Genomic DNA, 11,322 nt, shown 5'->3' with positions numbered 1-11,322 from the left:
GTCGCTGTTCCCAATCATTGAACTCGTAGACTCACCTTCGTCGCCGCATCTGAATAACTACGAACCCATAAATCCATCAATGCTTGCCTGTATTTTCGAACCTACTGATTGATCCTGCATAGAAGTCTAGTCTGTTGAAAATTGCTCGCATTCTTGTCGCGGATTATAGTTCCATGCTTTTTCAGAAGATTGATTCCCTTTTTTTCTAGAAGCAATATACATAAGATGGTTTTGAAGTTGTTTAAAGTTGTTGGGAAAGGTTGTTTGGAAAGAAAAGAAAAGGAATTGAACTGTTGAACTTAGGTCTGACTGATTGAGACTTTTATTGAGCCTGGTTGGTTAGGAGGCCCACATTGAGTTGCTGCTCTTGTTTGTTTTTGAAGGCCCACAATAGGTCTGCCAACCACATCAACGATTGCTCGAGTACTTGGATTGTTGACCACTTGAGTGATATTGTGTACCTAGTTATTGGGATTGTGGATCGTTTACTAAAATCTATTGTTTGATGGTTGAGTGATGGGATTGCTTGCTTGCTCGTTGGAATTGGTTACTTCTTTACTTTGCCGTTTGTTCGCTCTCTTGCTTGTTCGCTTAGATTGCTTACTCGAATTACTCGCTTGAATCATTTGTCTTGTCGTGTCCACCTAACTTAACTTGTCTTGTCGTGTTCACCTAGCAGAGCTTGTCTGTTGTATCCGCCTAACAGAGCTTGTATCTGCATCTTGATCAGATTTTTAACACCTGCAAAAGTAGGGATAAAAAGATTTTAAAATACTTGCAAGAGAACAAGGTAATTGTAATATAAACGGCTCAAGTAAGGTTGTTCTCCACATAGATTATTGAAAACAATTTAAAAACCCAAAACTTATTTAATTATTTAAAATAAAGTTTAGAAAAGATTGATTTTAGAATTTACTACAATAATAATGAATTTAAGTAAAAACACTAAGTAAATCGGCAAGAGAAGGTAAACAAAAGAAACCGGTTTTTGAAAATCAATTTGTAAAAGCACTAGGGTTCCGCCGTCACCTTAACAATCCTATGTAATTTTACCAATCACTTATGAATTACACATGCAACTTTGAAGGTTAGGTTTTCCTAATGCATATTCTACTTGTGGCATTGAAGATAGAACATATATCAAACATGCAACCAATATGTGACATTCAGATCAAATGTGAACATGCATGACTCGTTACACTTTGTGAAAACACTTTGAAAAACCATGCAACGCTTAAGAAGTGGTATTCGCCGTAAGTGAACTTACAATTATTAACCACAAGAAGCACTCCTCAAATTTAAGGTGTTATTCCAATAGAAATTGTATCCAATTACTTATCTAAACATCCTAATAGTGATCAAGCATCAAGAATAAAGACAGTTAAACACAGTGGTTAATAATTCAAAGTATGCATGCATAATATCATAAGCAATTAAATAAAAACTACATATTCATGCTAAGGCTTGTGGCCTAACCCTAGCAAAAGAAATTAGTTACACATAATCATAAAGCAAAATAACTTAGTTACACATAATCATAAAGCAAAATATTATTAAGAACAAGGATAGAAAACACCTTGCAAGTAAACTTGAATCGTCAAAAACTCTCTAAACCGGATTCTCCAAAGTAGTGCGTAGAGAACCCTAATGGCTAAATAGCCTTATTTATACTACTATAAAATAAAATCATTCCTAGAAAATGTCTTCTAAAAACTAGGAAACAAAATAAATTAAGAGAAACAAGGAAACAATTTCCTAGTCAAACATGAACAAACTGCCCATTTACCAAACAGCCACGTTCAGAGTCTTAGACACCTCCAATATAGGTCAAGGATGACTCTTTTTAAAACTTAAGATATCCTGAACATATTTCTAGACGGGCTTGTGTAATACCCTGAAAATTAAAAATATATGAATATGTGGAGTAAATCGAGAATAAATAGATTTATAGTTATGAAAATTTGATCAGAGAAATTTTAGAATTTTGTTTCCGAGATTTCTTATAATTTGCTTCAAAAAATTTATCGATAAGTAGAAAAGACAAAAATGCCCTAGTTGACTAAACGTAATTTTACGAGGACATATTTTATCTTCATGTATTTTATCATATTTCTTGACATATTTGGATAGAGCTCGACCCTACGAAAGCGTGGGCGAAAACCGTTTGTGAATCCGAGTTGAAAAGAAGAAATTAGAGGTTTATAAAAGTAATAAAAAATAATAATAATAATAATAATAATAATAAGAATAATAATAATAAAAAAGAGGAGTCTGGAGGTGCCAGATGGCAGCGTGAGAGGGGAGAAAAAAGAGAGGAAAGGGAGGAGACGGGTTTCTGGAGGAAAAATGGGAGAGGTTGTGGCGAATCGGGAGAAGAGAGAGGAAGAGGATGGTCCAATCGGGAGGAGGAAAGAGAGGGCCAGGGAGGGAAGGAGAGAACAGGGGATTAGAGACCCCTTTCTCTTCGACCCATTTCGGATCCACGACCCGACGGAAGTTCATGATTCCCGAAACCTTTCACGGTGATTTTCCGGTGAATTGAAGCTACTCACCCCTTGGAATTGACCAAGCATCCTATCCTCTTCCATTTCCACTCAAAAACCAACGAAATTTGGCCTTGGTTTGGTGAAACCCGCAAGGTGGGGAAGAAGGGTCTTTGCAGCGATTCACCCAAATCTGAAGCTAACTTCATCAACCACCACCACCAATAGACTCCCCCTCAACTCTAAGAACAAATCCCAAGCAATGGTTCAAGCGTTGGAGCTTGTTTGGAATCAAATCAAGAACACCCATTTCCAAGGTTTCCGGCAGATTGAGGTGGTTGTCAAGTGTTTTCCTACCCAATTGTACTTCAGCCCAGGTATGAAAGTTGTTCCTCTTATTGAACTCTACTTTTCTGTAAAATTTGATAATTTTTGGAGTTCGTCGGAAAATTGGGTTTCCGTTTGCCGAAAACAGCCACCCATGGCAGCTTGTGGCCGATGGGCCGACACTGTTTTTTCATGCAAATTTTGATATTTTAAATCCGTAATTGGTACCCATTTTATATGATTCGATTATGAAAGCTAATGTTGAATGTTTCCATTACTAGAATATTCCGGAAATGGATAAAAGAATGAATGTGAACTACAAAAGTCTTGATCCTGTTCAAGGGTATATAGGTAGTCTAACGGGGGTTAGATGCAGCCTTAAATAATTGAGATTAATCTTTTGTTTGGAATTTGGTTGAAGAAGAGTAATTTTGGTGAATTATTTGAAAATTTATTCTTATGTTTTTTGTAAGTAAATTTTGGTTATAGATTTGTGAGTGATTAAGAAATTTAAATAAAGAATTGTGATTAACGGTAGTTAGTTAAACAAGAGTTTAAATTTGGACCTATCATAGTAATTATCTTCCGAAATAAATTTTCGGGTCAGGGCGTTACAACTTGAACCCAAAAGATGCCACCTTGAATGCCAAAAAGCATAAATAAGCCCAAAATGTCACTTTGATAGCTCATGCACTGGTTCTTTATTTCATTGCCATAAATTAATCGCTTGGTAGAAAAATCTGAAACGTTGATAGAAATAAGTTGAAAGACTCACGACCATCCTCCAAATAGAATCACTCCAAAAATCATTCGTTTATCACTTTTTGCTCATGAGAAAGTCTCATGTCCTACATTAAGAATAAAAATCAAAGTATCAAAATTTCACCAAAATATACTAAGAATAGAATAGGGTGAAATATATAATATAAAATGGACTTATCACATCTGCTTGTTGGCACCTCATGACGTGTGCCGCCATGAGTTTAGCAGGGAGTGTTGGAAATTAGTTATTATTTTATTTTTATTTATGGTTTTCTTGTGAGCCAAGGATATTAGAGTTTCTTGCCCATTAAGGAATGCTTTAGTTTTCACTATAAGCAGTAGTGCTAGTATTAGTTTATTTTAAACAAGTTATTCACAATGTAGCCTCTTAGGTTATGTAGCCATCATGGCAATCTTTCGTTCACTTAATAAAATTGTAGTAGTTTATACTTAGTTTGTTTGTTTGTTAATCACACACTCTAATATTCAACTCTAATCACTTTGTAGATTTTACATTACTATACATTTGGTGAGAATTGAAGTTCTTTTTGTATTTTAATATTTTACGCCTACTATTTTTTGTAGAGGTGATCTTTACAAAATGATTTACAATTTAACAATTTTGATTATAAGCACAAAATTCTATGTGTTGGTCCGAAGCATTTTGAGAAAGAATTCCTCCTAATTCTTTAATAGTCAAGTATTGGATGCAACATTTCCTATTACTATCCTAGAGTTTCTTCATCCGTTATACTTATTTGACCGCTAAATGAAAAAGAAAGTGCTATTCACATGCATATTTTCACTTCCCAAGCACCCTTGTTACTTTTTGCTCATTAATCTTCTACAATTTATTCAATTCGATAATCGAAAATTGAAAGAGTGTGAAGAATAAAAATAAGCGTGTGAATAACACTGCTAAATGAAAATTATTTTTATGATAAAAAATTAAAAAAAAAAAAATATATATATATATATACTACGTGTTGTAGTTGCTTTTGACAGCAATGCATGCCAAATGCATGAAAGCAACGAAACCTTTGGGCCCATATAATATTTAAATTTCTAAAAACCTATTTAGATTTCTTATGTCACGTATCTCCAACACGGTAGCAATGCAATCAGCAACTTGATAAATTAACACTCACTTTGTATATTTATAGGGTCAGTTGTTCTCAAATTAGCAAATTGAATCTTACTTTTTAAAATAGCATAAACACGTCTAACGGTTCAGCAAATGATACTTTTAAAGAAAAATTTGGGATCAACTTTTGGGTGCACTTCGTTTTCTTATTATGTGATATACAGTAATAGTATGTTCTTAACATAAGACTTCAAAACACAAGCGGAATTGCAAGCAAGCTTCTCTTAAACGATAATTTCAGTTTCTGCTTTTTGATGAAATTGTTTTTCAAATTATTATTCTTACAATATTGGGTTCCAAGCCATATTCATATAAACAAGTTGCTCACGAGCTTTACAAAATCATGCCAGAAACCTCAAGCTCAGCTTGTTCTTCAAACGTGCCGTGTTCGTTTCTATTACAAGCGAATCTCGGACAAACTAAATCGGAGTCAAGCTCGATACAAACTCAAGGTACATCAAGTCCATTTGCGAAACTATTCACAAGTGTTGTAAATATTTCATTTCAATTCTAGCAATTAGTACCACGGCCTAGCGGCATTCATCTTCACTAGTAAGTGAGGTGCAAAATAATTCTTTTTCAAAAAGCAGCCTTAGGTGATCTATTCCGAAGGAAGCTCCTACAGGTATACAGTTTCATAGAATCGCCTGAATGACTTGTACCAAACTTCATATAGCCAGAAACAATGGAAGAAGAAAACCCTCGAAAAAAATGAGTAAACATGGAAACATTTGTGCAGACAATCAAATAAATCTTAAATTAAAACAAACAATGTGGTGATTTCCATAAAATCAAAGAAATCTGAACACACAGGTCAATTATTGATTCACAAAGATCCAACAAAGAAACGATGCAACTTCCATATCAAAGAAAGATCATGCCAGAGGATATCATGTTAAATTATAGAGGACCTGGGAAAGTTCCGCCCGCCCTCTGCTCTTCCCACTTCTCAATCTACAATCATGCAAGCCCACGACAAAAAGGTTAGATTTTAGATATAATAGAGAATAAAATGTACCGTTACCTTTTCACTATACAAAGTGCTACCATTAATTGGAATATCATCAAAAAATCAAAGGAAAAAACATGAAAACAAACAAATACCAAACAAAAATCAAATAAAATAGAATCACTGCAAAATTCCTATATAGCCATAGTCTGGGAAAAAAAAACTTGAGATTTCAATCCTGGACTCCTGGTGCTTCAATCCTATTGCTTTCACAATTTTTTTTTTCTCCAACAATCAAGACTTGTCCGTCCAGCCAATGAACAACAATTCACTTTCAAAGGAAAATGAAGTGTATAAATTTCGGGCCTGTTTAATAACCAATTCATCTTTAGTTTTTAATTTTTCTGTTAGAGTTGCAGGGGAAATAAATGGGAGAAACGAGGGATATAGAAGACTGAAAAAAGGATGACAAGAGAGATGTAAAAGAAAAGATACACAAAACGAAAGCTAAAAACTATTTTAAGTGTTTTTCACTTTGACGATTTTGTTTTCATTCATCCTTAATAATTGTATGAGAAAAAGTCCAATATGATAGCGGGAACACATTTCATAGTTCAAGCTTGTTCACCTTAATAATTTAAATGTTGAACTTTGAGCATTTTATAGAACAGCTTTCTCCCCATACTTGCAAAAGACCTTTTATCCGATAACAATGCAACAGGACCAGAGAAGACCATAAGGACCTTTCCCATTCTCGCTTTTTATTTCAGACGTAGGTATATGAAGTGCTTAATCAAACATTGGCACAATAAGAACACATCAGTTTTGAAGTATTCAAAAAGGTATGAGCAATGCACTCACCCATTCACCAGGGCAGAGAGAGCGGTAATATTTGGCAAATTTCTCACATTCATTCGATTCTTCACCCTTTGCTGAGACGCACCTGCAATTGGTTTCACATGTTAAGGATGGAAAGGAAAATTCTCAATTAACAGTTTACGGTTGAGCTCCTAGCGCTAAAGTTTGAAAAACTACCTATGAAATTCAATGTAACGCGAGAAACAGTGCCTAGTTTGATTTGTTGTGGGGAATCGAAAATCAGCAGGTGCTGTTTTCAGCTCAATCTGAGGTAACACAGCAGAAAAAAAAATGTAACAATTAATTGTAAATACAGAGAAGAAAAACAGATAAACTCCATCAAAGTGGCATTCCGTGGGCTAGATCAATATCAGTTTTATGCTGCCTTTACACTTTACATCTTCGGATATTTCATTCATTAGATTCCATGAACTAGTGTCTACTTCCAATCGGTGACAAAAGTATGCATGAGATCAAGAGGAAAACTGAAATCCATGAATACAGACCACGCAGGTAACTGTGACGACGGGTCACAATACCAAGAAACATCCTATAATACTTATTACAAACCATATACAAGTAGACAATTTGTGATAACTGAAATTCTAAACTGAAAATACAATCAAAGTTCAGGCAAGAACGGTAATCCTTGCCAAAGAAGTACCGATTAAAAATACGGGCATTCAGGAATATCGGAAATGGAGCAAATATTAACACAAAATTTTCAAAAGACATTCAGTCATTCTGTTAGAGTGGGGTTGAACAGGCAGACAAGTTTTGGATCCGATTGTTTCATACTGCTCAGAAAAAGTAAATGGCCCCAAATTAGCCTCCATACAACTCACAAAGGTTTATAGATCTCCATATAAATATAATTCCAACAACCCATATTTTTTTTTATCAGGAAACTTTCATAAAACATAAAAAGTAAAGGTAAATCTCCTGAGTTATTTCAAATTATATTCTACGTGTGCAAATAATTGATGAACAATAAAATAAATAAATAAATCAGAAATCTTATAAGGTCAAATCTACAAAGAAATTACCCAGAAAATAAAAAGAAAATAATCATAATTTAAAAAATAAAAAATAAAAAAATAAAAATATTCGAAAAACACAATAGCATCAAAGGAATAGAGATTCGTATAAGGATAAAACAAAACAGAAGTCTGGAATGCTAACCTCGGCCATGACTGAAGAGTGAAGACAAACTCGATGATCAAAGGGAAAATAATTTATGAATAAATGGGTGGGCTCTCCCTCTCCCTCTCCCTCTCCCTCTGCCTCTGCTTCTCTCCAGTTCCTTCGTGCGGTGACTAATTCTCTGTTGCCACGAAATTCTCCACCAAATAGTAGGTCAAATTACGTTTTTGGTGCTAAAATATTAAACTAATTTCTAATTTTGGTACCTCTCATTTCTACGTTGGCAATTTTAGCCGTGTAATTTTTCCTTCTTAGCAAATAAGTCCTCCAAATCTCCAAAAATGCCTCTATTTCAACTAGAAATCAACTAGATGCTCCGAGTTGGTAAGTTTGCTTGACTGTGACCACAAGCAGGGTGAAGTTCCCCATAGCCTCTCCACACCTGAAAGGATGGATAACCGTGACTTACTACTAGTTGTACCTATCACGTCCAAAAAAGGGGCACATAATAGTGCCACGCTTTATTAGTAACGCAATATTATAATATTAAATTCCAACACCATAGCACTACATTCCCAATAGAATGTAAGGCTATTTGAGGGGAAGTAAAACAATTTATTTTTAAGTAGTACGGAAGCGGAAATCATTTTGGTAAAACAAAGAATAAAAGGGCAACGAAATTTGGATAAAATTTTTACAACAAAGAAGTTTACAACTTACAACAAAACCAAAGAGTTTAAAGTAAGTAAACATACTAACCAACTCTTAAGTACGATTTGGAAAGTACAAAGTGCTAAGTTTAGCTACAAAAGATTCCTTCAGGATGTAGGGAATAGAGCATATGTACAAACAAAACCAGTGTAAAGTCAATGAGCGACTAAGAAGTTGACAAGTAACAAACAACGCTTGTCCCAACTTTAGTCCAAATCATCTATTTGTAGGTGCACTGGTCCTGTAATAAAGTAGGGGTGAGCATCACAAACGTTCATCGCTCCCCTTAGGGAATCCACCCCAGCAAGGTTTGAAAATAGTATACGACACTACATATACTATAGGAAAATGATTGATGCACGACAAAAGCTTTGTTTAGTTTTGAAAATAGATTGTATGCTCACACAAATTCCTTTTTAAAAGAAACAGGGATCCCAATAAATCGCTACATGCCTAATGACCAGTCTAATGACCAACTACCCCTTACCTGGACCAACTCTGAACGAATATAGTTATGGTAAGGTATAGCGAGAATGTCATTTAATGCTCTACCCTTAGATATCCTAGTATCTCTCCTAGAAAGGTAGTGGTACTAATCCCTTCATAGTAGCCCCTCAGGAGGTTTAGGGGATCGAAACCCAAGGCAGTTGCTATGCCCCCTTCACTCTCAAGTCATCACTTTAATTTGTCACATAAAACAATATGCATATCATGATATAAAACAAAACCATTTTTCCTCATGGTTCTATCACAGCAAAATATATGCAGCTTTCACAGGCATTCATATATTTACATATACGTACATTCACAAAATTGCATAACTAAGGTAAGTGAGGATCCCCCTACCTGGTCTCCAAGCCAAGCAAGCAATATTCCTCACCAATACCTCGATTAAACGCAAGCACCGCGAGTAATTAGAGTCCCTAGTTCAACAATTACAATATATCACTATATGTCCATATATAATGACTCAACTGTTGTGACATATGTTCTTATCAATATGTGATTGTGTAGATCCTAAGTAGAGATAAAGTAAGAATCCTTTGGGATCTAGAAGATCTTCCCTAATATACTTTGTATTACTTGGAAAGCAAGTTTCTCTCCTCCTAATTACTATAAATAAAGGCACAAGGACTGGGGAATTAACACACAATTCCTCAAGTCTATTCTCCAATCTCTCTTCTTCTCTTTGCCGCACATCTCTGTAAAATATAGGCCACAACACGTTATCAGCACGCTCTTCACGCTGTGCTTAGAAGAATTTAAAGAGAATTTATTCATCTAGAATTAGGGGAGTATTACGTTTCAATTATTTTTAATTAATTAAATCTTGATTTTATTGAATTCATATATTGTTATTGATTCAATTTATTTTTCTTCTTATGTTGAACGTGATACAAGCTTGAAGATGAAAGCCGAAATTGAAGAAATAATTTTTCTGCATCAAACCAGTTCATTCATATAATCACGCAATCAGGTTCTTCCAAAACAACGGCTTTTAACTCGATATTTTTGAAGCCCTGATAGCATGAACATTCACCATGATGCATGACCCAACTTTACGTTTAACGTATTTTAGATTCTACATAAATTGTGTATGCCTCATAACCAAAATTGCTGCAATTATGGGAATTTGATATTTACCATGAATTGAATCTTACATATGTACATGCATTGAAACTATTATTTGCATATGCATCAACGTAAATATGTGATTCATTGAAATATATATTGAATTTCATATGCATATAATTGAATTAAATTATATTAGAATTTTTCAAGAAACCTAGGGTTTCTTCCCCGTGACCCCGACATCACTGGACTCACGCGAGCCCACAATAGGATGCGAAGCACCGGAGCAAAACCCTTGCTCCAATCTGAAAGATGCTTTGGCATCAAACCCTAACCCACGGTGCCGCCCGAAGTCGGCCACGGCTTCACCACCGTTATTACTGGGTACTCACACCTGCAGTTGTGATTGGGACATAGCCATCGTTGAAGACGATGGGTTTTTTTTCAGAAAGCTCGATGAACACCACCGGGTTCTTTGAACCCCGATGGTTCTCGGATCCCCCGACGTCGAAACCAAAGGTCGCCGTCTACAACTACAATTCCCAATTGAACCCACATGCTTCGCCATGCCTTAAACCCCCGAGGACAGTCGCTCGAAGCGACGCCGGCATCCCCCCGGTTTGATTCCTACACCCAGCGCCGCTGGGGTGTCTTGGATCCCAAAACCCGAGCCCTAGTGGGCTCCTGTCCCTCTGCCTGCATCAGCGCCTTTGGGCCTGCTGCTGTTTTGAGATGTCACGGGCCAACCCGTGCGTAAAAAAAAAAAACACATTTTGTTTGTTTCTGGGCTCGCTTGCAGCGGCCCAGCCTGAAAAAAGGGATTTTTTTTTCTTTTGGGCGTGCTTGATGCAGCCCTCTGTGTGAAAAAAAAAATTTGGGGGTCTGCCCGCAGCAGCCCAACCCCATGCTGTCCCCGTGGGCCTGTAGTCCCACCCGAGATACCCTAGCCCCATTTTGGGCCTAGGTCACACGACACCCATTTGTTTACGCCACCCCGTGGACTTCATTTTTCTGTTGGGCCCCACATTTTATCTGCCTAATTATTTTTAGGCCCAATGGGTTTTATATTTTTTTCACCCACATTTTAATTTGGCCCGAAGTCCAAATAAATTAATTCAATTATAATTATAAACCTGAAGTTATATCTTTGTATATCCGTGTTGTATATTTGCTTGCATATATAGATTTGTGTTTGTCTGCAGGTATTATGAACTTAAAAGTTCATACTTCCGAACCCGAAGTTTCGGAAAAGTGCCATATGAACCTGAAGTTTCTTAATGCGCAACACTCATGTTGAGACCCGAAGTTCTCCATGCTTAAATCCGTTTAAACCAAACCATGTCTTAGAACTGGAATGTTCTAAATTTGTTGTT

At 36.0% G+C, this 11,322-nt stretch overlaps 1 protein-coding gene across 1 annotated transcript; it reads right to left on the bottom strand.

The window, feature by feature from the left end:
- Positions 1 to 5,475: 5,475 nt before the first annotated feature.
- LOC103424037 (cytochrome c oxidase subunit 6b-2) lies at positions 5,476 to 7,913 on the bottom strand. The gene is made up of 4 exons (XM_008362103.4): positions 7,706 to 7,913; positions 6,701 to 6,789; positions 6,527 to 6,608; positions 5,476 to 5,670 (listed from the first exon to the last, which is right to left on the bottom strand). Exons 1-4 carry the CDS (start codon positions 7,712 to 7,714, stop codon positions 5,617 to 5,619), a joined length of 234 nt encoding a protein of 77 aa, XP_008360325.1. The 5' UTR covers positions 7,715 to 7,913; the 3' UTR covers positions 5,476 to 5,616.
- Positions 7,914 to 11,322: the final 3,409 nt, after the last annotated feature.

The sequence above is a fragment of the Malus domestica genome, chromosome 16 (genome assembly GCF_042453785.1).
Source record: "Malus domestica chromosome 16, GDT2T_hap1".
Lineage (NCBI taxonomy): Eukaryota > Viridiplantae > Streptophyta > Magnoliopsida > Rosales > Rosaceae > Malus > Malus domestica.
Note: the sequence above shows the minus strand (reverse complement) of the source record. Positions and strands in the feature narration are given on the sequence as shown.

Bases quoted from the DNA above. Each gene is read 5' to 3' on its own strand.
- LOC103424037 (XM_008362103.4), bottom strand. The intron at 6,609-6,700 runs GTAGTTTTTCAA...AACCAATTGCAG, and splicing joins CGTTACATTGAATTTCATAG to GTGCGTCTCAGCAAAGGGTG. The intron at 5,671-6,526 runs GTGAGTGCATTG...GCATGATTGTAG, and splicing joins CTCTCTGCCCTGGTGAATGG to ATTGAGAAGTGGGAAGAGCA.